This window comes from Cryptotermes secundus, unplaced genomic scaffold (assembly GCF_002891405.2).
Source record: "Cryptotermes secundus unplaced genomic scaffold, Csec_1.0 scaffold418, whole genome shotgun sequence".
Taxonomy (NCBI): Eukaryota; Metazoa; Arthropoda; class Insecta; order Blattodea; family Kalotermitidae; genus Cryptotermes; species Cryptotermes secundus.
The window spans coordinates 155,392-182,479 of NW_019727399.1; the positions used below are offsets into that span (position 1 = coordinate 155,392).

Here is a 27,088-nt window from a genome sequence, read left to right on the forward strand (position 1 = left end):
AAAGAAACTCACACTGAAGGAAGTGGTATTACTTCAAAGTAAAGTAAGTAAAGGTATCCCTGTAACAGGCTGTGGAGGCCCATAGGGTTGTGAGACGTTGAGGATCCCTCATTTTCTAGACAATCGGCTCATAGATGGTGGCAAGGTTGTTAGCCTTATGCACCAGCCGACCTTTACCCCAAGAATATTCTAAGAATATTCCTGGTACTCATTTCTGTTAGAGGCTGAGTCAACCCCAGGGCCACAGTATGGCTGGAAGGATCAGGTCAACTGAAAAAATCCAGTGACCTCATTGGGACTTGAACCCGCGACCTTCCGGCTTGTAGCATAGTTCCTCAACCAACTACGCTACCACATGCCATGGTATTACTTCAAATTAGTCGAGCACATTAAAATGAAACTGCATTTTTTGAACTTGCATTAATGAGGAGTATCTATATAGTTACTTTATTCTGTAATCCTTCAAAAAACTTGTAATTTTGTTCCATGACTTAAGAGCATCATATATATAGACACTACACTCTTACAACTCTCAGCTTTTAAATAGCAATTTACAAACCTTTTACATAATAAATGATTCTGAAAGTTTCTATTATATACTTTCCAGGAATACAGAGAGACTGGCGGCCATTGTTTCATCTTAACCCTTTGAAGTTCAAAGGTCATCTAAATATTATATAAAAATTCTATAAATGCCTCACAAAAAACATACATCTTAATAAAGAGTTCTACATTTTCAGATGTAATACTGCAATATCTGGTAGAATTCCAACAGTAATTCAGAGGAATACACTGACTCCATCTTCAGGGTAAAAGGATAACGCTATGAAAGGAATCTGCAAAAAACTTACTTGGCTTATCCTTTAACCCTGAAGATGGTGGCAGTACATTCCTCTGAAAAATCATGACATGCTACCAAACTGCACAGGATTACATCCCACAAGACAATAGTGCTCTTCAGAGCCACCACTGTGAAAACCTCAAACCCAACGAACTATATATCTCAATTACAACCACCAGCTGGTCAATGCTGCTTAGGGAAATAACCATTGTTTATTGTGAGAAATGTGCAAAACACATAAACACACTGCATAAGCAAAACACAGAATTTTTTAATGTTTAAAGAAGGTGGTACATATAGTAACCACTGTGCTTTAAAGGGTTAAAATGATGTGTTTGGAGTGTATGTCTCACTTACGTACACAACACACGCCTTTCAACCGCACAATTCGCTTCCTGCAATGATCATCCAATGCATACAGCAAACATCCATATATATATATATATGACTTCAATCTCGAACTATCTCATCCCTAAATGCTAGTGAAGTGACAGCCTTCTGATGGCCATTGTATTCTCTTTCAACAGCTCCAGTTTCCACATTCCAGAGACGGGCAACTCCATCAGATGACGCTACACATGAGTAAGAACAATGTAGCAATTACTATGTGCCAGTTTCAGACAAAAACAGAAAACATAACCACATGAAAAAACTCTGTGGCTTGTAGTCCGCAAGCGAACTATACCGACCAAGCGACTGCTGCTTGTCAGCAAAGTTAGTGTCAACTTTTGCAAATAGAGTGTGTCACGTGGTCAGCGCAATGGATCCCCATGGTTGTTAATCTCGGTTTTCTAGACCCGAGCTGCTATTTCCCTCAAATAGATCCTCAATTATCCTCACGAGGCTTAGTGTACCCCTTTCCAGACCCACTACTTCTCAGAAAATCTGGTAGCACTGGGAATCAAACCCAGGACCTCTGGATCTGTAGCCAGGAACTCTGACCACTAGACCACAGAGGCAGTCAATATAACCACATACTGAGATGAAAGCAAAAACAGTTTGTAAAACACACCTATAGATACAAAGAAGCAAAAGTTTAATTATCTTATGCATACAGCACGATGCCTACCAACCTAGAGGCAACATGACATTTCATAAGCTTCTGTCCATAGCCTGAGTAGGGCACAGATACATACTTCACTAATACTGTCACCTCTCAGCTGGGACACCAGCTGTCATGACCCAGATTTTCTGTGGCCTTGCTCATCCTCTCCAGGCAAAAATCAGTGCAGTAACTCATTTAGGCCATGACTACTTCCTTCTAAATCCTTTCCAATTCATCAATAATCCTACCGCTTGACATTGTGTATTCTAACTACTGACAGCATTGTAAAATAAACCACTGAGGACATGGTTACCCTAAAAAATTATACATAAAACAAACACCTAAATAAACAGTGCAACCTGCTTCAAATAAAATCTGAATCAACTACAAACCAGTTTTTCATGTCTGGAGTGAAATATGAAGTAGAAAGAAATAAGATTACCTGTCAGGATGTACTGTGAGTCTGCACTGAAAGCTGCGTCCCACACCCAGCGCTGTGCCTCGTGCTTCAGCTCCTGCAGTAGTGTGAAATCTGAGGTCTTCCATATACGAGCTGTCTGATCAGCAGACGTAGTCACTAGCAAACTGGAACAGGGGATGCCACTGATTGCTGCAGTCAAGCCAGTAGCATTCCTGTTTATATTCAGGAGCTCCCAAGCTCAAATCTAGTCTCAGACACAGACTAACTGGACTGACATTTTTTCATGGTCTTCCTCAGTTCCTCCATGGAAATTCTGGGATTGTACTTCAAAATAAGGAGACAAGCACCTCTCTCCATATCCCTTCCAACTCAGTGTTCAATAATCATCCTATCATTTGACACATTATGCTGTGTTACTGATAATATTGTCATGAAGGCGTTAGTGTGACTGATAATAAAAATAATGGGTTTTGGATTAGAAGAATACATGTCATAACTACAACTACTTATACCATTCTGAAGATCACTGTAACTATAACACAGAAAATAAAGTCTTCAACATCTGCTTGCTTAGTCGCTGCTTGGTATCGAATCTTATTTCGCTGACACTTCAACTGTTGAATTGCCTTCTGAATTCTCTTAAGAATACATCTCTTGACCCTTGTCTGAATTTCTAATCTAATCTCGGATGGATCTCTACCCTCCTGAATTCACAAATGAACTCCCTTCTATAACTGTCATGCGGTCCAAATAGAAGTCACCACGTCAAACAGTTAATTGTCCTCTGTTATTCTCCGTTTTATCTGTTGCCACGAAATATGTGTCAGTCTTGTGACAATGCTTTGATTTATACAAGCGTATTCGTTGTTGCAGGAACACAATTTCCAATCCACTGTTCAGCAATGGACATCTGCTCTGGCCCCACCATTCTGCCTTTCACCCATCATGTCATAATATTGTTAAATAAACCATAAATAAATAACAGAAAATGTCGTTACATAAGTAAATAACATCTTTCGAATTACTGGCTTTTTGGACCTTGTCCATCTTCTGGTTTAGGGAACACATTTTGGAAACTGAATTTGTTTCTGTCCTCATATGAGGGATGGGACTCATTCTGTTGGGTCCCTTAGAAAGGGCTAACCTCAGTCACTGGACAACCCATGTCAGTGTAACTACAGCTATATAATACCTGAGACCACAGTTTGTCGAAGGGAGAAAACAGAAAAATATGCAATAAAAACTGTGATAAATCATGCTCAACATCATCTTTTTGCAATCAACATACAAACACATAACAAACAACATGGAACATACTGTTTCTTGAGAAGCTTATAGTTGCTTAATTTCTCAAGAAATTACATCTTTTCATGAAACCTGAAGGTACATTATCATGCTCTCAAGAACCCACAACTGGACCCTATCCTAAACCAGATAAATCCAATACACCTCACACTACATTCCTTTAGGATCCACTTTCATACTGTTACAAGGTCTCAGAAGTAAAATCCTGAGGTCTCTGAACACAGCATTACATTTATGAACTGGAAGGAAATATGCTTCCACACCAACTCACTCCTGTGAAGTTAAAAGAAATATCAAGGCTGTGCAGCTGCAACCCACACCACACAGTTTCCATGTGCAGTCATTGCACCTTGACGTTCTACATACTCGTTCCTTGCTGTTGCATTTATTCCTTATGAAGCTGGACTCGTATGATCTCAATGAAAACTGAAAGACCCTACAACTTTTGTAAGCACCTCTAGAATCAAATTTCATCAAAATCCATGCAGCAGTTCCTGAGGTTAAGCATGCAGGCAGACACACTCTCCCCTATGTGCATTCAATTCATGCCCATCATGAAAGATTGAATTGAGCAGTTACTTACGTGGAGTCTGGACTGAACTTGCACTTCAGTGCGTATCGCTGGTGAGCCTCAATTTTATGTTTCGGGTTGAGTTTGGTGGGCTCCTCTGCCACCCCTCCCATAAGGCTCCAGATATAACAATGGCCACGATTGTTCACTGCTGCCATGTAAGACCCTTCTGGGTCCATTGCTATGTCCTGGATAGATGCTTCGGCCTCAGGCATCTGGAGAATTAAACAATAATAATTAGCACACCACACGTACAGCACAGCACAGCACAGGTACTATGATACAAGTCAGAAGGTCGCGGGTTCAAACACCGATGAGGTCATTGGATTTTTTTCAATTGACCTAATCCTTCCGGCCACACTATGGCCCTGGGGTTCACTCAGCCTCTAACAGAAATGAGTACCAGGAATTTCCAGTGGGAAACCCTTAAATGTGGACTCAGATGCAGACAAATATATACAAATAAGAACCACAATTTTTATTCAAACTTTAAACTTCTTTGGGAGATGAATATTTAACGTAACTTAATGAAAGCAATTATTTGAGGGCATAAGTGTGAGTGTGAGTATGAGTATGAGAATGAGTATGAGGGGTGGGCCATAAATCCAGCCCTCACACCGCGACCTCCAATGATCTATTGTGCTTCCCTTTTGGTTTAAGCCTTTATGAATCCTACACTTCAAATGAAATGTAGGACATTATTTATGGGGGTGTCATAAAAGTCACTTGGTTCCATGAATAACTGACCCAGGTGGTCATATCTTAGATAAGCTCTAGCCTTGCAATCACATAGGATATGTGTGGCTGATTCGTTTTCTTGTAGGCACCTTTCACAGGTTGGGTCCTCTGTCAGTCGCAGTTTGGAAAGGTGCCCTTTCAGGTGGCAGTGTCCAGTAAGTAATCCTACCATCTATCTTAATTGATCTGTTTAATTTGTTTGATTCCCAGTGTTTTTTTGTGATTTCTGTTAGTCCAGTCCCTGATCACTTTCTTGGCAACTCGAATATTTGAGGATGTACTGAACCTGCTGCAGGAGGGAGGCCTGATGGGGCAAGAAACAGAAAGTTGCAATAGATGAAAGGAGGAGGAGGAAGAAGACAATTATCTTTGGCTACATCAATTTGCGTCATTCCACCCAAAACATTGCCCAGACAGTGCCTCACCAGCTGTTCATTGTGATCTGTCTTGAGATCCCACAGATGAATCACACCACTCTGGTCGCCCACCACCAGCTCTGCTTGGTTTGGGTGCAGACAGACACAGTTCACTGGTGCAGACACTTGGAAAATTCGTTGGCATTGCAAGTTCCTTGATCTGTACAATAAACATGAGAAAAAAATCAACAATATAAATATTCAGGAAGCCCTGGTTTCAAATCTTAGCCTGCAGGCTGGCTGTCTAGAATGGAATTTTTCATATTTTACCTCAATATCTCCAGATAAATGACAGGACAGTACCTCAGACTCTGCCACAACTGTTTCCTTGCATATCTCTCCTGATTAACTATTCATTAATCATCCTGTCTTTCAGTGCTACATACAGTGAGCTCCTGACATCGTTAAATAAACCATAAATGAGACATCAGCCGCCAAGATCCATGCAATATCCTCGGCTCTACCGCACTTACAAAGGCCATGCCTAGCAGCACGGTACCTGAGGTCCCATATCCTTGCACTGCAGTCCTCCCCTCCTGTGTACATCCACTTCCCCTCTTCCTGGAAACCAACCCCAGTCACATTCTTTGACACTCCTTCATAGTTGATAACAGGATTTGGATTGCTTGAACTAAGGTCATACATACGAATATGCTGATACCCTGAAAAAAGAGAGACACAAGTAAACAACATCTGAGGTTTTCACGGATGTAAATGTGAATATTACTTACCAGATTACAGTGTCATACCACCATCCAAACATTGAATACATTGGCCTCTCATTTTATCTTCATCAATCGCTATACATATTATCGCTTCTCCTATTTGTTGTTTACAACAAAGATAAATTCAAATTAAATTCTGATGTCTATAACATGAATACTAGACAAAGACATAACTTCCACCTACCCTCATCAACTTTATCAGTATATCAAAAAGGAGTCTACTTTACTGGCATAAAAGTGTTCAACAATCTGCCACAAAGTATTAAAAACTTGGGCAATGATACTAAAAAGTTTAAATCAGAGTTAAAGAATTATCTACATGCTCATTCCTTCTACTCTTTAGATGAATACTTCAATGTAAATAGAGAATGATGTAAAATTAAGTTATATTAATTTTTAAGCTAAAATTGCCTGTACTTATGTATGTAACCTTTTGACTTGTTCTGTATCCAAAGGTACTAACCTGCTTAGGATTTATAGAATGTAAATAAATTCAATTTAAAACTCAGTTTTCAGAAAACTGCATGCATACAGACAGAATGAGGAGCAATACTATTAAATAAGAAAATGCTAAGTACACATTACTTAACAGTTCCTTACCTGCAGCAGCAATGAGTTGTTTGTCTGGTGTAATATCCAATGCATTCACTTGCTTTTCTGCGTCAAGGAACTTCATAGATGTTCTCACATGTTTCAAACAAATATATACACATACTCTGCCTATAACAACCCTTCTCACATGCTTCAAACAAATATATACACATACTCTGCCTATAACAACTCTGAGGGCACATCATACCTTGAGCAGACATAGTCCCTCCCTTTATATTTCTTTTTTATCTCTTCACTAGTGCATTCCTCTATCTAACTCCTCCATTTACTACAAAATAAGCTTTTAAGAGTTCTTTCTGCAATATCACTGTAAAAAATTTAATTTATATTTCTAACTCTTTCCTCCTATTAGCTTACATCTGTCATTGATAAATCTGCAAACGCTAATAAGGCTACTTTTTTTTTGGTAACAAATTAGTCATCAATTAGTCAAAATGCTAGATATGTCACTGAACTCCAGCCCTGCCTTATTCTCTTCAGCTTTTCTGCTGACATATTTAAGATAAAAACGTACTGGGATTTCGAACTAAACATGAATCTCTCTCCTTTACAACCACCTCTATCACTACATACGTGAACTGCGGTACGGATGTGGTATTTGTAATGCGCTACCAGTTAATGTTAAGGATACGGAATCAGTGTGCTGTGCTGTTCGCTGACAAACTCCAGTATGAGCCTGCCACATCTTAATTGTGTGATCATATCCACCTGTGACCAATATAACATGGTCACTGCTCCCGTGGACATCACTACTCATATTTGGGATATCACGAATCACTTACAATCAGAGGCGAAAAGAAGTGTAAAGCACAGGGACACAATCTCTTTGCTGAAACTATTTTGCTTTATAAAATGTTCTCAATAAAATTATCTCCTGACATTCTAATATTCTAACCTAACACCAGATCGCCATTTTGATCTCTATTAACCGGTACGGCCACAGACAACCCTGCCACCCGACCAACCACTTACCAGAACTACCAACATACAATACCCCATATCTTAAAATCCCTTCAGCGAATTATTAATTAAATAATTCATTAAATTTATGTTACCATATATTTTCTACACAATTAAGGCTTAAACATATATAAAACACACCTTTGTACATATTTTATTCCTATTGCTTTTCAGTTCGACCAAATATCTCAAAAGTTCCGTTTAAAATGACTGGTTCCCGATTGGGTCAGTTTTATATTTGCGATGAAGTATGGCGGTCGCTTCAAATGACGGTAGGCATTACTTGTAAACGGAATTTAAGGAGCTATGGTACTTGTCACAATAATTATTATTAAACAAGAAGACAAATATGTATTCTGTGGCAGATATGAGCAAGATTTTCCTATCAACTGACAACGTTACTGATTATCAAAGTGATTTACATAAATATTTTGAACAGAATGCACCAAATCAAACAATTATCAATTATGAAGAGGAAGGCAGTGTTATGTCTGAACCAATGTCCCTCAGTTCATCACCTGTAGCTACAGACATTCTAACTGGAAACTGTGTCCACAACCCCATGGAATTGTCAGAAAGAAGAGATAATGGCTTGTGTTCTATTTTTGAAATACGTATCCTTTATGTGACACATTAATCTATGCACAGTAATTCAACAGCACTTAAACTGCCATATTTCACAACAGTTTTATTCAACACTGCTCCATTTAATAGTCATACATCCACTGAAATCATTATCCCACAGATTTCAGTTCAGATTTTCCTAAATTATTATATCCCTTTGTACATTCAAGAGGTTAGGAATTTATTTACAGGAAGTGTTGAAATATCCTGGAATCTTTGAACAAGCTGCATCTTATGAAATTGAAATTACGTTCAATAAAGGACGGAATATACTTTTATTTGAAGTGTTCATCACAAAATTAACAACCTCTAATTTCAAAAGCAAAATGGGCTGTGTCAGAAAATAAGAAAGTTGAGATCTGATGTTCTCACAGTAGTGAATATTAAGACTGAGGTGTTGTGGGACATGTTGTCATGTTGTCACATAGTCTGGTAGATGGTTCCCAACATATTTAAGAAAACTGCTTCCTCCATCTTAAGGGTAGAATATAGAGACACAAGTTCCTTGGATGGAGAAAAGCTGGTAACCAAATTCCAGGATATATGATGTCACATCCCACTGCTTTTAAAAGAAGTTAGGAAGACACATACTTCCCTCCATGGAAGCATACAAAATCAGATGCTTACTTATGCCTGCCTTCAAACATAAATGCATTTCTTCACTCTTCATAATGAAATAATACACAATGCACAACCTAGCACTATAGCAATTTTGTAAAGAATCACACACTACAGCTGGTAGCACATGATGGGTAGCTGTGGCCCATGGAACAGCAATCCTTGATGAGAGGAAGACAACTAAGAAATCATCAATCGCCAAGAAAATAAAATTTTACATTCACTTCTTTAACTTATTACAGCTACAAAATATCAACACATTTTTGCTTCATACCCATGTTTCAATGCTATACAGTCAAAAGTATTGAATGATGTTCTGTATTCAGGTATGAAAAAAAAATCATACACTTCAATGTAATTACAATTTTATTATGCATAAGATTACACCCTTATATATAATTACCAAAATTACAGGATTTAACTGTATCATATTATGAGAGGAGTCAAAATGGTAAAAGAAAATTCTGTACTTGGGCCACAGAAACAGATACCATGGATTATGATGATGGTGGTGCCCAAGGCATCCTGCTGTGTTCCCCTCCAGACCTCTTTGGCCTAAGGAGGGAAAGAAGAAAGTACATTGGTGGGAAAAGCATGACAGCTGATGGGAGATATGTGGGGGGATTCAATCCATGGGACTGTTTTCTATGGCCTCAGTGTAGCATGAGTAACATATACATGTATATTTCATTTGTTTACAGATGCATCAGTAGTAGTGTCCGCTCCCACTGGGTCAGGGAAAACAGTTATCTTTGAGTTGGCAATCATAAGGTTGCTGACCAAATTAGAAGAAATGGAATATGCAGGACAATACAAAATTGTGTACAGTAAGTAATCATCATTTATAATTATGAATATAAACTCTACAAATATGTCATAATTAAAACCTCATATTAAATTGTAATTAAAATGTTGAAATTGTATTTCAGTTCTCTATACTTACATGTAGGTCATGAATAAAACTGTCGTGAAAAACCATAGTTTTCTGGAATATGATACCATGCAGTTTCACTGCCAGCATTTTGGACAAACCTGCTGCCTATATCTTCAGGGCACATATCTTCTAGAATGTAACATCATATAGTGTGGCAGATAGTTACCAACATTTCAAAGGAAACTGGTCTCTCCATTTTCAGGCTAATCTGTCTTAAGAAACTGTGTTCTTCTGGGATGTGATGTAGTCTGCTGGCAATGTTACCAAGATTTTGAATGGAAATACTGTGCCTATCACCGGGACAGAACTAAACTAATTTGATACATGTGCAAGTTTAATAGGAAGGGTTGGGTGACCTGGCCATGAATAGCAGGAGGATTAGCCAGGAATGGGAGGTGGGGAAGTGATCCTGGTTTGGTCCCCTGAAACACTGGTAACCACCACAGACCACATGGTGTCATAAACCAGAAGATCACATTCTAAATCCTTACAGCATGTAGATTTCAATTGATTACTGCACTTGGTCATTACAGTGGCACCAGTGAAAGCCTTGTGTTCAGAGAGATTTCAAGACTGGAGATCAAAGTTCTTATCACTTGGTTTGAGTTGCAAAGAATACACAGGTGACACAGACGAATATGACCTTGATAGTCTCTTGTCTTACCACCTGATCCTCACTACACCAGAAAAATGGGACTCCCTTACCAGAAAATGGAAAAACAATAAAGGAATAGTACAGATGGTCAAATTATTCCTTATTGATGAGGTATGAAATTATGATGTGAAATGTATATTCAACCCATAACAGAAGTTCTGCTTTAGTTTGATATTAGCATCTGATATGTATGAGCTTAAGTTATTCTTGTGTCTAATTAAGCATCGCACTATGAAGACAAAAGGGGAAGTGTAAATTCAACTCCATACATTTGTAACCTTGGCATTAGATGGAGAAACTGTGGTACCCAGCTGATATGAGGCTGGATGGAGCCCATGATTGATCTGGAGGCTGTGAAGAAGAGAAAAATCCCTCACCATTTCCTTAGTCATCCAGCTTGTAGCCTAGCCACTACATCAACTCAGCTAGCCCTGCTCCTGTCAGGTGTAACCAAGTAGTATATATGTTGGAATGATGTGTGGAGACTTGCTGACTGTATATATATACTCATTCTGTAACCCCACCACATGACGTGGGTAAATGATGAAAGCAAAAGCTAAACATAATGTAATCTTTAAAGTATAGTCTGTGTGTATTTTTAAGATTAAATAATGTAAAAGGTAAGGTAAAGCTGTCCCTGTGCTCAACTAAATAATGGATGTATATATTCACATTTTTCTTGACCTCGGCACTAGCTGGAGGTGAGAGGTCAGCTTCACACCCCGGCCGCTTTATCCCCTGGGAAAGATCCCCCAGTACCCATTGAATAAGAGGTTGGGTGGATCCCAGTGCCGGTCTGGATGACGTGGAGAAGAGAAAATTCTCGACCTTAGCGGAACTCAAACTCCAACGCCTCGGTTGTCCAGCCTGTAGCCAGTCGCTACACCAACTATGCTATCCCAGCGCTTATAAAGAAATAATGTTACACAAAGAAATTCCCAGTATCCACTTGTGTATTGTACTCCGTAGCTTGGAAACTTTAGAAAAATAGCAGACAAGCATGAATGCAAAATTTGTTAATTTTAGGATGAAAACTTGGAAAACTGCTAGTTTTTGGTGTTGCATATGTGGGTTGGGTCTAAGTAAATTCTTTCCCCATTCTTTCCCTAAGTATAAAAGCACTGGAACTGTGATGAGGTCACTCCCACAAAACTAAACATTACTGTAGCAATGAAATGACTTGAGAGATCACAAGGTGCAAGCAAATGACTAGCAAGACCTAAGTAGCAACCAGAGCAGACAGTAGCAGTACATTCCTTCAAACTCGGTGAACTTGTACTTGATTACACATCACATCCTAGTCATCATTATGAGGACCCCAAATCCAACAAAACCCATACAGGTTTATAAAGAGGGCCTAAGAACAAATTGTATTCATGTTTTGGCCCATGGAATGAAGTATAAATAAAGAGGTTAAGACTTGGCAAACCCTGTTCACTCTACTTGCTCTCATGTGTCCCTAGGTTCATCTCTTGAACGAAGAAGAGCGTGGACCAACTCTGGAAGCAGTAGTGAGTCGTATGAAGACGGTACAGGGGGCTATTGGCGCGACACAGTGGCAAAAACAGAATCAAAGTGACCCAGACACATTGGTATGATTACACTGAGACATGCCTCCAAATGTGCATTTCATTGGTTAAAAGCAACTACATAAACAGATACAATGCAGTAAGAATTATTTTATGAGACATAACACCATGAAGTCTGGTAAAGTCCACCAGCATTTTGAACACATGTACCGCCTCCACTTTCATCCTGTGGCTGCTTTCAGTCTGTTGTGTGTCTCCTCTCTGGGCTAGCTCTGTAGGAGCCACCTGCTTCAGATAAAGGCACAACAACATTGGTACTCACCTGCCAAACTATGCAACATAGTATCACAGAAGATTGTGATGTTAACATTTTTGCCATGAGAACCCTAAATCTTGGTCTCCCATAAACTTTCATCAGGCTTCAGAATATTACAAATCAATGTCTTGGGATTTGGTAATGGACATAATTCTTGATGTTAATTTTGTTATTTGGTTGTTGTTACATAAAAAATTAAAAACTTGAAGGCGTAAAACCAGTAAATACAAAATTCTGTCATGAAATCCTCATATTCAGGTTACTTGAATAACAAAAGAAAATATGACATCTGAACTGAGAGATACCTTCCTGTCCACAGTTGTCTGGAATACGTTTCCTGGCCGTTTCAGCAACCATTCCAAACACTGAAGACATAGCATGCTGGCTGGGTGAGTCGCCTGATTACCCTGCCAGATTCTACAAAATTAATGACGACATGCGACCAGTTAAACTGCAAAAAATTGTTCTGTGTTATCCACATCTAGCTGGGGCCTCCCAATTTCACTTTGAAATGTCCCTGAGCTATAAACTACGCACCATTCTGTTCAAGTATGCTGATGGCAAGCCCACGCTTATATTCTGCAGTACGAGAAAAGGCGTTGAACATACATGCAGCACTCTCACACAGCAGATCACATTCAGTTTTAGTGCAGAACAGAAAGAGAGGATTTCTGAGGTTGCTATTGCCCTCAATGACAACAAGCTTAAAGAGTGTGTGATGGCAGGTGTGGGGTATCATCATGCTGGTATGGGGAAGGAGGACAGGCAGGTAACTAACTGAACCATGAAACTTAATTCGCAAATGACAGTTGATAACATGATATTGTACTTTTAGTATAAAATTTGATGTTTTCATGTAATATATATGTAGTGCACTTAATTAACCTGGAAGGTTGGAATTCTGCCAGCTTTTAAGGTCATTCTCTGGAATTATCAACGTTTTGAACACCAATCACTTAAAAACCCTTTTACAAAGCAATCATTATGTGACACCACAACAGTAATTACTATAATTAAACTGAAGTATACAGCTGAAAATAAACAATAATAAAAAGGACTAAGGCCTGAACAAAAAGACAAAACAGGTGAACATGTATCTGCTATCATGTATTTTATATTATGTAGCCAAGGAATTTCTTAGAGGAACTTCATTTTCACACTATAATTTAGGAACTACTGACTTCAACCATAATAAAACACACATCTGACACCAAGAATGAAGATTACTCTTCTGGGCCACTCATTTTACATCACTCCCATTGGTTCACTCTTAGACCCAATCCTTGTATCAAATAACCATTTAATCCCTCTCATGATTTATTCTTCTACCATAAAATGAAGGCAGTAGAATCCTCTGAAACATTCACACCCACCATATTACACAGTGTCGCATCCCAGAGGACAGTATCTGCATAGTCAACACACTGAGAATCTCAAACGACATAAAAAACATTTTATGTCACCAGGTGGAATCCAAAGCTCCTTTTAACATAATGTAACATAGATATGTCTCTTGTTGCTCTCCTTCCATCAGATAACACCTTGGCAGTGTATGTGCATTTATACCCAGTAAAATTTGTAAATCTCTATCCTGTAAAGACATTATGTTCTTACTCAGGCACTGGAAGGTCTGTTCCGAGAGGGAATGCTACCAGTACTTGTGACTACAAGTACATTAGCTATGGGAGTTAATTTACCGGCACATCTTGTCATCATAAAGGCTACACAGCAGTACATCGGTGGTTCGTACAAGGACTACACAGACACACAGATTCTCCAAATGATTGGCCGTGCAGGGAGACCACAGTTTGATACTAGCGCTGTTGCGATCATTATGACTAAGGAGTCACACAGGTATTGTTACTATTTTTAGGTGTTAAAAATTACTGCTATTAAGGCTTGTCAGATGATCAGCTGTCTGTAGTGTGAAGTACCCACCATGTTTCAGACACTGTCTGCCGCAACGTACTGACAGTCTTCTCATATGATTACCAGTGTTAATTTGGAGCAAAAGTCCAGTGTTTTGGAGAACTTTTCTGCCTTCATCATAATGAAAAGGCTTGGACGATTTTTATCAGTTCTTGGTTACTGCAACAACTCCAAGTCCTATGTGTCAAAGACCATACAAGAAGGAATAAGCATGTTTCATTGATCCACAGTCGCTTACCATCATAGCTTACGGAGAGTTATAGTACTGACCTCTGGGATGCCATATCATCTGGTAGAAGCTAATTCCTATTAAACTTCATGACTTCACATTCCAGAAGATAGTATTCTTCAGTCACCATTTTGATAACCTCAAATCTTATATGTACATTTATAAAGTGTCAGAAACTTGGGCTGACAAATCATAAAAGATTACAAATCAAATTACAGTTTTCCATCATCTGGTACTGTGTAGTTTCCTAGATGTGTACCAACAACTTGGAGGAAACTGATCCTCAAACTTCACAGTAGAATAAATGTCTACACATCATTACAATCCACAGCACCATAATCTTAATACTCACTATGCTGAGAACTTCAAGTCTCAAAAGATTAAAAATGTTTCTGCTTCCTAGGTCCCGTTACGAGAAGGTGATGAGTGGTAAGGACCTGATAGAGAGCAATCTGCACCAACACCTAGCAGAGCACCTCAACTCTGAAGTCGTATTACGTACGGTCACAGACATCGGATATGCAATGGAATGGATCAGATCTACATATCTGTATGTGCGCGCTCTGCAGAACCCAAGTCACTATGGCATTCCATGCAGTCTGAACAAGAAAGGCATTGAGGGTAAACTGCAGGAAATGTGCCAACGTGAGCTGAACGCTCTTTCTAGCGCCAAGCTGCTTACCATAGATCATCGAATGGATGTGCACCCCACTAAAGATGGAGCCCTCATGGCACGGTTCTACCTTAATTTAGGAACCATGAAGACTTTCCACAAGGTATGGTTTTCAGGCCTAGAGAAACATCAGTCTGCTTAGTGTTTTGTATGTAGCTGCAAGTTTAGCTTATGTCAATCTGTGATACCTCATTATGTTCTAAAATTTGAATTTTTTTAAATTTTATTTCAATTCCATCTATTTTTTTTAACCCATTTTTATAAAAATGACATGACATGCCTTGTAAACTGTCAATATAAAGACAAAAGGACTTTCTTTCGCCACTAAAAGGAAACTGTGTGTGATCTATCAGAGGCTGGTTGTGTCTTCATATTCAGGTAAAATGGGAACATCTTCCACATTCTGATCAGTTTTTGAAATTATTGAACATTTATCTTTCCCAAACTGTAATGATTTCTGCACCACCCTTAAACTTCTTAACTCACACAAAATCTACTTAGTGTTCTACCGCCACATACATTTCGTACATGTCAATGGAATCTTTCAGAAGTTTCACTAAACCTCTAATCCTGATTCTCTGTTCTAAGAATTTATGATCCATGTTTCGACAAACAGACCACTGCCCCAACAAAACATTTACTGGAACCACAAAAACAGAATCACAGTGACTTACATAAAACTGATGAGTCACGATATAATGCGAGCCTGACAAAGAACTGTGAATTTATTATGACCATACATATTGCTGATCTTGCCTGTCACAACTGTACTTCTGTTTCAATATTCAGTTTCCAATTTGAAAACAAAAATGAGCTACGTATATTGTGTAAATGGTAAGTTACTGACTTGGACATCTTGAAGTTGCACAAAGAAATCTACTTTGGCAGGTGGATGGACATGAGAGTTTGCAGGAGATAGTGCAATTAGTGGCAGCCTGTCATGAGTTTTCAGGGATGAAGTTACGTGTTAGCGAGAAGAAGAACCTTAACATGCTCAATAAGGCCCGCAATCATGAATGCATCCGCTTTCCACTGCCCACCAGAATCATGACAACAGAGATGAAAATCAATTGCCTTATTCAAGCCTTCCTCGGATGTTTACCAATCCATGAATCATCCTTGAAGCAGGATGTTTTCCGAATAACATGGATTGGGAAACGGGTGACCAATGCTTTAGTTCAGTACCTGCTCCAGCGTCCTCATTATCAAGCACTAGTTAGTGCCATCACCCTTGCCAAATGTTTCTACTGCAAGCTGTGGGAAAATTCTCCATATATGTCAAGACAGTTAAAGGGAATTGGAGCAGCATTGTCATCAATGTTAGCAGTCTCAAACAAGACCAGTTTTCAGTCCATTAGGGAATCTAATCCACGTGATCTTGAAAGTATTCTGAACCGTCCCCCACCCACTGGTGATAATCTGAAAGCTGAAGTGGATCATCTTCCACGTTTTGAACTGAGAACAGAAACTACTACAAATATGTCACGTACTGACCTTCATATCTACATTGAGATGACAAATCGCACAATCATACAAGAACACAACACAGCTGGAAAAAATCACTGGATTTTTCTACTGGTGGGCAACTCCAATAACAAGGTCATTTACAAGGAAAGGTTCAGAGACACTCGTCTATTGGAAGGTACTGAATGTTGGACAACGGAAATAAAAGATCCATCCTCAGTTAATGAAGTGTATGTGAACCTCATCAGTGAACAATGGGTTGGTCTTGATGTTCATTCTAGTATAAAATTACAACAGCCAACACAAACAATCCCTCTGGAAGCAAAGAATTCCATCGGAAAGTACCTACAGAAACAAGGGACGAATAAAGGCAGTCTAACCTCTAAACAGTCCACATCTCAAACACTGAAACGGGCGAAGTCTTCTATTGTAGACAAGATTAAAGAAATGTCTGAGAAGAGACTTGGCAATACAAGTGGGACCCCAACTATGCTCACACTTAACAAGGCTGCTTACACTCCTGCAAAGAGAATAAAATTGTTACCGCTCCTGGAGCAGCTCAAAAAACCGGAAGATGAACAAAATGATATGCCTCAATTCCACAATCCTGACAGACTTCTAATGCAACAATTGAATCATGAAATACAGTCCAGACATGTCAAGCCAAAGCTAATAACAGATGAAGAGCGACACAGTTTGCACAAGCCATCCAGTCTGGGGCATACATCTACAGATGTCAATCAACTGAAAACCCTGCTGCAAGATGGGTCTACCAACACTTGTAAAGATCCAGAAATGCAGTTGAACCAATCCAGAATTATAAAATGCAGTGCAGATCAGAAGCAACATAACACTTCAATGCTGCAAGATGGTGGTCCATGTCAGCCAGCTGCCACAGAGCACACTGCACTGCTGACAGCTGAAACAGGATTGGAATACAAGGTTCACACAACTCAGGAGACAAATTCTACATTGCACTTAACAAAATTATCTCAGAATAATATGTCATGTAATGATTTTAAGCTAATTAATCCGTCCACAACAAAATCAACTGAATGTAGTTACACACCATTCAAAGAAAATACTGAGCTGTGTGAAGGCTCCATACAAGAAGATAAACACTTCGAGAAAAAAATGAATACAAATTTTGAATCAAGACTGACTATAACTTTAAATCCATCAGGAGAGGAGTATCTAGAAACAGAAAAATCTGTCATTTTTAATCCACAATTAACTAACAGTTCCAGTTCCCACAACAATTTTCTCACTGAAGAGTATAACTCTGAAGAATCAACAACAAATGAATGTGATTTTCAGAATGGGAAGACCTCTAAATATAAGATGGTAATGAAGCCTCCATCAATCCCATCCCTTAATGCTCACTTCAGTATTCATAAGAATTATCTGAAAACGGAAATGCTTCCAGCAAATCTACCAACTTCCAACAAAGATGTGACCCAGCAGGATGATGCACTCAGACTTTCAAGTGATGGAGAATCAAAACAACTTGATTTTCAGGAAGAACATATGAGACATGGTCTTGCCATTAGGAGTGACAGTTCAGTACATTTAGCTGATCCAGCAGCTGCCAAAAGAGAACACACCCACACAAATGCAAAACAAAATGCATATTCGCTAAATACAAAAGAAAGAAAAAGATTATTATTTCAGAGAACTCTGCCCAAGCACTACTACCCAGTTTTTATGAACTCACTTCAATCTGACACAACTGGGCCTGCAGACCTTCACTCCACTAAATGTGATCACCTGAAAGAACCATCTAATGAAGTAGCTTCAGCCTTCCTAACAAAAGAGAATGTAACCTTCAGTGGGATTCTGCCAGAGTCCAGGAAGGAAAACACACAGTGTGATGATGGTACTTGGGCAGCAGATTCAGATAACGTAATGAAAAGAGTTAAAGAAATCCAACCACTCCCTGAAGAAGCTAATTTCAGTATCACTGCCCAAATAAAAAGTGAAGCATCAGTTCTGAAAAAATCATGCAAGTCACGTGTCTCTGAAGGTTCTCTTACCAGTGAAAACAGACCTGAAGTTGAAGAAGACAGAAGTACAGAAAATGAGAAAACTGACGATGATTCTGAATCAAAGAATTATCCAGTCCCTAATTTTGATCTTGTCAAAGACATTGACAGTTTTCTTGTTGGCATATTCCATGAAGACAATGGAGAATGCCAAGCTAAAAATATATATAACAATAAGGATAATAAGTACTTCATGGCTAATGTAACTACATCCACCAAATATTTGGACAGGAACAACTTTGTAAGTCATGGCTCTCTAGACAACGGAAATGGATATCGGCACAGGATTACTAGGAATAACATGAAGTATGAACACATTTTGAATCTGTTACTCAAAGATGTTTCAAAGAAAGAAATTATGTCCTCTTCATCCATAACAGGAGCGAACGAACAGTATGATACAAACATGTTATCATCATCACAGTTTCAGTTTCAGCCTGAATCTCAGAAAATGTCTGTTAATTTATGGGCCAAAAATAAACTAACACTTTCACATTTTACACAGAAACCACAAGACCATGACTCAGTTATAATAACCAATAAAAACTCAAAACACATACTTCCATTCAGTAATTTCACACAAACTTTACAAACACATAACCCAAACCATACTGATTATTGTAACAGAACATACATACAACATAAATTCAGCTGTCCACCTTTGGTCCAAGGAGGATATACAAATATGTCCTGTGATTCAGATGGCATCCCTGAAAGCATAAATGGAATGTTACAAAGAAATGAAACTTCCAGGCGATGGAATGATGCTGCATTAGTTAACCTTCCCACTGAACAGCTACAAAGTAAATTCAGCTGTCCGCCTTTGGTCCAAGGAGGATATACAAATATGTCCTGTGATTCAGATGGCACACCTGAAAGCATAAATGGAATGTTACAAGAAAATGAAACTTCCAGACGATGGAATGATGTTGCATCACTTAACCTTCCCACTGAACAGCTACAAAGTAAATTCAGCTGTCCGCCTTTGGTCCAAGGAGGATATACAAATATGTCCTGTGATTCAGATGGCACACCTGAAAGCATAAATGGAATGTTACAAGGAAATGAAACTTCCAGGCGATGGAATGATGCTGCATCAATTAACATTCCCATGGAACAGCTACCTCCATTCAGAGAGAAAGAATCATACACTCAAATTTTTGAGTTTGGAAATTCACTCTACACAGAGCCACAGTTGTCACCCCTTCAGGACAGAGCAACCACAAGAGCTGCTTTGTATATGCCAACTAAATGTGCTACAGGCATCACTGAAAGTTCCCCCAACATGAATTCTCAGTGGCAAAAGTTTCAAATGTCTCCAATAAGTTCAGATGATACATGTGAAGTATACTACTGACCAAGTTGAATAAATGATATGTGATGCATGTGAATAAAATTCACTTTCAAAATGTACAACCTAATTTTAATACGGGCTTTACCTTAAGTATTTTCATAGTGTTCAGAAAAGATTAATCTCTTTGAAATCAGGTTCCTCACTCAAGAGGTGAATGAATGTAAGAATGAGATGACACTGGGTGCCTTATTGCAGAAGACATGTTCTTGAAGAACATCTCAAGACCTTTCAATATGAAGTGAAAAGTAATTCAGTCAAATACTCAAGAAGAAACCAGAACTTTCCATAGTGTTTAACCCCTCCTATAGTTGGTCATCAAACCAAGTCATGTCCAATGGAAAGAAGCGCAATACTGGTCCTCATATGCGAGACATATTCTCCTGTGGTAGTGGGAAGTAACTATTATTCTCTGACAATCTAGAAAATGTGTCATAAGGAAATAAATTGTATCTTCAAACATTCTGGGCATAATCAGTGGTACTTGCACATACAAATGTGGGAAGTTGTATTTCAAATAATATATAAACTCTGTAGCACAATACTTTAAAAATACTCAACACTTTGTTGTTTACTCTAAGAAATATTTGCAACATTAACTTCTCAATTATATGCTGCAATTTCCTGATTAATTTATATTTTTTAAGATTCTATATTCATAACTTATTAATGATTATTGAGCTTATGCTGCATAACTCAACAACTGACACAACTGCAACCTGGAGGCTAGCACAATACATAAGAAATAAGTTGCTGTAGTCTATTATCAACAATTTCATATAAAATTGTTATGACAAAACCAAGATGTCAATAATAATGTATTTAACCATCCTGTTGAATAAATATATTCTTCACAAAGTATACCTCAACCCACAATGCAACTTATTTATTTTCTCCTTCTTGTTTTCACTTTCACAACATGTTTCAGCAGTAATGGCCATCATCAGGTGTTCTTTTGTCAAAAATTGCTTCACTGTGTGGTTTATCCCACTTCTATCACATGAAGGCAATATGTCCTAATTTAAAATAACGGACTCTATTAAAATCAATAAGTCTAGTTAAAAGTTTAGTTTAAATTTTTCAATATTTTGCTTTGCCTGCCTACAGGCAGGGGGCATACATAACTACATCAATATTTTGAGAGCTACATACACACAAACACCCATGCCACTGTGCAAGTAATCCAAACAAAGCAAAATGTTGAAAAATTTAAACTAAATTTTAACTAGACTTACTGATTTTAATAGAATCCAATATTTTAATTTGGGGCATAATCACATTCATATGTGATAGAAGTGGGACATACCACACAGTGGAACAGTTTTTGACAACAGAATGCCTAATGATGCCCATATATGGCTGAAATATGTCATGAAAGTGAAAAAGGTGAAGAAAATAAATAAGTTGCATTGTGGGTGGAGATACAGATGGTGAAGAAGACATAAATAAACCGAGACGTGTGTTAATTTACTTTATCCATTCTATGTAGCATTCAATGTTCTGAATGCCTTAAGGCGTCTTTTCAGCTAAAGTTTTTCACTTGCATATACCGCCAAATCCTGAATTTATAACAAACCCACACCACAGCTCAGGTTAGTCAGTGACTTCTTACCACAGAGGCTCAGGTTAAACCCCAGGGTAGTCAATGTAGGATTTGTCATGGATAAAGTGGCAGTGCAGCAGGTTTCTCTTGGAGCACTTTGGTATGTCCTTCTGAATTATGATTCTACCAATGTTCCATGCCAATCTACAGGCCCATTTGAGGCTGCAGTACCATGGGACTAAGCCCCACCCAACTCTTTACAACTACTGTTTCCATTCAGTGTTCTTATATCCTACACCAGTTCCCAAAGCAAGATCTCTCATTTACAAACAGTAACCTGACCTTGGAACAAATCTACAGTATTCTGAGGTACCATTCATATGGCAGATATTATCATCAACATCCATCCGATGAAAAGAATACCCACATTAGTACAATAAAGTCCCAACATAAGAAAATGCGATCAATGCTAGAAGTGACTAATAAAGCTTCAACTGCGTATGTGATATGAGATGTAAATGCTGAGTCATCTGTGCAGCCAATGCTTAGAGTAAGCTCTTATTACCACAAAATGGTGTGTTGCCAGAATAACATTTCCTGCATTTCTACATTCTAAACAGATGGCTTCAGGCATCCAGTGGGATTTCCAATTTTTGTTATTCAAGTGTTAAAAAGTGTCAGAGTATATTTAACCTCAGTAATTGTCAAAACAAAAAATGTTCCACAATATCCGCTACTGTTTTATAATAATAAGTACCTTTTAAATCCTTCCCTCTCTTCCACATTCCTTTGTCTAGCCTATCAACATTGCTTTCCTCTGTTCTTTTTCCATCTGCTTTAAATTAAAACAGTTTAGTTGAATTTCACTCACAACATGTCCTCACAGAGTAACAATGAAAATATGCATTACTACAGTACTTTGTTTTTCCTGAGGGTCACATCCTCTGTGGGGACAAACACAGGTAAAAGTATGTACCATGTTATATCAAACGCATGTCAAGGCCACTGGATGATGAAAATGTCATTGTGAGGCACAAGGTATTAGCATGGTATTCAGCAATAAGCATTCAGAAAATCTACAACAGGTTCTCAGGAATTGGACACATCCAAAGGTGAAATTCAAACATAAACTATAAGAAAGTAATTTCTTGATTTACAAGCATTTGATTTATGTGATCGCAGTCCAGCACAATTCAAGAATTTATGCTACTTCTTAATTTTCATCATTTTTCTTATCACTTTATGATTACATGATCAGTAACAGGCAGCATGGCATGTGACTTCATGCCATTAAGGACAAAAATTGATTAGGAACCAGATCATATGTTAGAATGCTGGTTTCAGTAAAATATATGTATAACACTCTTTATTGTGTTAATTTTTAGCTTTCACTTAGCAAAATTATAAAAGCTGAACTAAAAGAAACTAAGCTAACTCTTTCATCACAAATACCTACAACCTTCTGAGTTTTCATGCAACTCCCTCCATTTTTGATGGAAAATTACCTCCTGATTTTATACACTTTTAATTTACATAATGCTTTTCAGGAACACATGTACCACACAAATCAAGAAATTACTGTATGGGAGAACCAAGGAGATCCACATCTGCTACAAATGACCAATATTTTCAACTGCATAATCATGTATTATGTCATTTTTCTTACAATTTTTCCATTCCACTCATGAAAAATAAAACTTAACTACATTCATTCCAAAATCTAATGGAGTCAAAATGAGCAATATGAAGTATTCACACATTTCAAATTTTACCACTACTTGCTAAGCTTCAGTCTTTCATGGTAGAAGATATGTGGAAGCAACACTGTTCTAGTTGGAGCATCATACCGATTTAACGTCTAGTACCCCCACTACATGTAATATTTCATGCAAATCTGGTATAAAACACGTAACTGACCTTGCAATCTCCACCTCAAGCTCTAATACTTAGTGTCTCAAACACCTTTGGGGTTTATCACTTTCAGATACTGACACAGTTCATTAAGCCTTCATTAGGAAGCTATCAGATTTTGATCCTTCCAGCCGCACAAGGCCCTGGGGTTTACTTAGCCTCTAACAGAAATGAGTACCAAGAATTAATTAAATAACTTTCCTGGGGAGTAAAGTGCAGCCAGCACGTAAGGCTGTCAACCTTACGGCCATCTTCGAGCCGATTGTCTAGATAGTGTGGGATCCTCAACGTCTCACAACCCTATGGGCCTTCATGGCCTGGTACAGGGATAGCTTTACTTTCTTTTTACACTATTTTGGGTTGTAATGCTGTGTAGTTTGGTATAAATGCACCAACATAACAGAGGAATATACCAGCTCAATCTTCAGGATTAAAAAGTAAGTCAAACAAAAAACCAGCAAAATACAAACAGCAAGCACAATTGTGAGAACCTAAAATCCAACTTACTGGGTTCTAGTTTCAACATGTTATGAACCAAAATTATCATGGGGGGGATTTCGAACATGCAAGACTTTCTTCTACAAGGTTCCCTACTGAAGGAACAACAATATGTCTTACAGAATAAAACTCCAATAACCTTGACCACATAGGGTGAAAAAGAGAAATCTAAATTATGCAACAATCCTGATTATCAGAATAAAAAAAATGTGAATTTTCATTCAGCAATAATCCAAATTAGCAAAGTGATAATAAATAAATTTTATTCTGGATTAGACAATAATCCCAAATTTGTGAAGTGGAAATAAAAAATACTAATCTGGATTAAGTGACAGTCCAGATTAGCAAAGTTAAAACCAGACAATACTAATAATTACAATATATTATTAAAACTAGCCTACATAAACACTTAACAGTCATTCAGAGCCATTTCCCATAATTTCCAAGCATGGTTCAGAAAATACTGTGTTTATATCCAACATACTTCCAAAACTTGTGTTTCCACAGGTGGTGTCAGAACTAGAAAGTTTAAGAGCTGATAACAAACAAAAATGAAATAAAAAATAAACCAATAAGCCAAAAATTGAAAACAAACAAAAACTTAGAGAAGTCTTCAGAGTTATATGTGACACACTTCATTCAGCAGACACACAGGTTTAAGAAAGCTGCCAACTTACATTTGGCTACATGTCTGCTGCTGTCAACACACCAACCCTTACAGTCCTCATATGTGCATCTATACATTAACTCCCCCACACATCTCTATGGCATAGTGTTTAATTAGTTAAGTACAGGGACAGCTTTATCTTGTAGCACTGACAGAATTATAAGTCACCAGATTATTTTACATCCAGATTAATAAGGATCTACTGCAGTCAAGTTCCTTGCAGCATATTAGTAGCACCAGTACTATGTTGGAACACATGTATACATTCAAAAATACATTTCTAATAGACAGGTGAATTCCACAAAATTAGACAATAAATAAAGATTTCTCACACCCACCATATGGTACAGCTACAATATGCAATATGAAATACAAAAGTGTCCATACATTCATTCATAAGTAGAACACAGCAGACACAGTTACTGTTACTGTAGCAAAGCACCTACATAGCAGAGCACACAAGAGGTTCTTATAGTGATGTAGTCAGTCTTCCTACACTCAAAAGACATCCAAATTGTACAATACAACTTCAGCTAACATACAAAAGTGGTGAAGACAATTTTGCCAATTTAAGAAACAGACACAAAAAAATGTCAAATATTACTGATTGTATTCAATTTAATTATTCCATAAGACTTTTCATTTAGACAGACAAGAACATGGGCATGGTAATTATGGACAGAATAATGAATTACATTTTAATTATAAACAATCAAACTAAAAATGCATTCTGGTAGATACATATCAAATTTTGGATGAACTGCTACCTCCTCTTTCTTTTACCCTCAAGACAGATGAGGCACGTTCCTTTGAAACATCGGTGCCCATCTCATAGACTCACTACATGGCAATATAACCTCATGTCTCACTTGTATTACTATTGAAGCTCCTTTTTTAGTAGAAGTATGCTAAACAAAGTGAAATATGAAACAAAGAGAGTATGACTCATTTTATTATGTTAGACCATTGCTTGGCCTGAGGACCCAGAAGAATCCAGCTTCTTCAGTATAGCTTTTGACAGTGACCCGATTAAAGGGGACTGGGAGTAAAGAGTCTGTACAGATTAAAAGTAGCAGAACATGTACAATTCTAACCATTTTAAATAATAAACTTGAGGACATGTGCAATTCTAACCATTTTAAATGATAAGCTTTTGTTTGTATCAGTTTTTCTTTCTTTGTGGAGTGTTTTAACAACACCTTCAGCATCCTGACCGTATAGTACTGGATGGTAGAATGAATGATGCCTTGACAAGGATTTCGAAGTGGTTGTGATAAAATTGGGGACTATCCTAGCATTTGCCTGAAGGGACTGAGCAAAACCATGATAAACTTCAGTCAGGATAGTTGGTGTTCTGGCCAAGATTCCAACCAGGACCTCCCAAATGCATGTCTGGATTGTTCTATCTAGATCAACCTGTTCAGTGCAGTTCAGACCAGTGATACTAAACAAAAATAACATACAAATGTTAATAATTACAATTCTTACACTCTGACATTACAAGCATGGTGTACTCATAATGGAAAGACTGTAACACTATGGTATGTTATTCATATTGATCAAAATAGAAAGACAAACTTGCCTGAGAAGCAACACATCTTCCACTGTGCTGCCACTGAACACAAGCAATGAAATCGGCGCCTTCAAATGTGCAAAGAACTGAGACAGATGGTCCAAACTAGCAAGCAGATCTGCACATACAAGTTACTACATCAAGCACTCCCTTGTAAAACCAAGTTATGGTTGCAAATTTCATTTATTTGCAGTCTTTTTAACCAACAGTCAACAGCTCAAACTGCAGTGTTGATTGGCCAATTAGTGAGTAATTGGACATGGAATAAGGCAGTTTTGGACTAAGCTTAAACTATTCCAGCATTTGCACTGAGGAACTAAGGAAAACCACAACAAAATTAAATGAAGATACTTGATCTCTGAGCTAAGAAGTGAATGTGTGACTTTCATAATATCAAGGCAGGGATTCAGGCACAATGTGGGGGGGGGGGGAGAAAACAAGTAACAAATTCTTTAAGGACACACATACCACTTCCACAACAAGCCAACATAGAGAAGCAGCATCATAGCCAAAGAACAATACTGCTACTCAGTAAATTTTACCACTGAAGCTGCACATCTTCTGTTGCTTATTCATATGAAATGATGATAGATGATACTAAATTTACAGCAAAAAACCCAGAAATATGTTTGGCAGAAAGAAATACGATGGATGTGAACACTAGTGGGAGAATAAACAATTTACACAATCAGGAGGAAAACTGTAAAACAGCAGCAATGTTGACTGCCACTGAGCAAAATGTGTCTGGGCAGAACACTAGCCACAAGGGTCACCAGTGTCCAGTATATCCTTCACTGACATGAGGGATACACGTTCCCTTTGTAGCGCTTGCGTAGGTTTCCAAGCCACTGCTCTGCTTCCATTGGTGGCACAGGCACTTAAACTCTTTAAAGACAGA

The 27,088-nt window shown here is 38.1% G+C and overlaps 2 protein-coding genes across 2 annotated transcripts; one reads left to right on the forward strand and one right to left on the reverse strand.

The window, feature by feature from the left end:
* Positions 1-405: 405 nt before the first annotated feature.
* Positions 406-7,622, reverse strand: LOC111864682 (target of rapamycin complex subunit lst8). The gene is made up of 7 exons (XM_023852106.2): positions 7,306-7,622; positions 6,663-6,714; positions 5,837-5,999; positions 5,347-5,497; positions 4,196-4,398; positions 2,329-2,471; positions 406-1,413 (listed from the first exon to the last, which is right to left on the reverse strand). The coding sequence occupies exons 1-7, from the start codon at positions 7,429-7,431 to the stop codon at positions 1,292-1,294; spliced, it is 960 nt and encodes a 319-aa protein (XP_023707874.1). The 5' UTR covers positions 7,432-7,622; the 3' UTR covers positions 406-1,291.
* A 480-nt stretch (positions 7,623-8,102) lies between these two features.
* On the forward strand, positions 8,103-21,672 carry LOC117282327. Its single transcript, XM_033751531.1, has 9 exons — positions 8,103-8,248; positions 9,119-9,202; positions 9,578-9,703; positions 10,344-10,576; positions 11,929-12,057; positions 12,630-13,079; positions 13,929-14,164; positions 14,872-15,244; positions 16,030-21,672. Exons 1-9 carry the CDS (start codon positions 8,122-8,124, stop codon positions 20,002-20,004), a joined length of 5,733 nt encoding a protein of 1,910 aa, XP_033607422.1. The 5' UTR covers positions 8,103-8,121; the 3' UTR covers positions 20,005-21,672.
* The last annotated feature ends 5,416 nt before the right edge of the window (positions 21,673-27,088 follow it).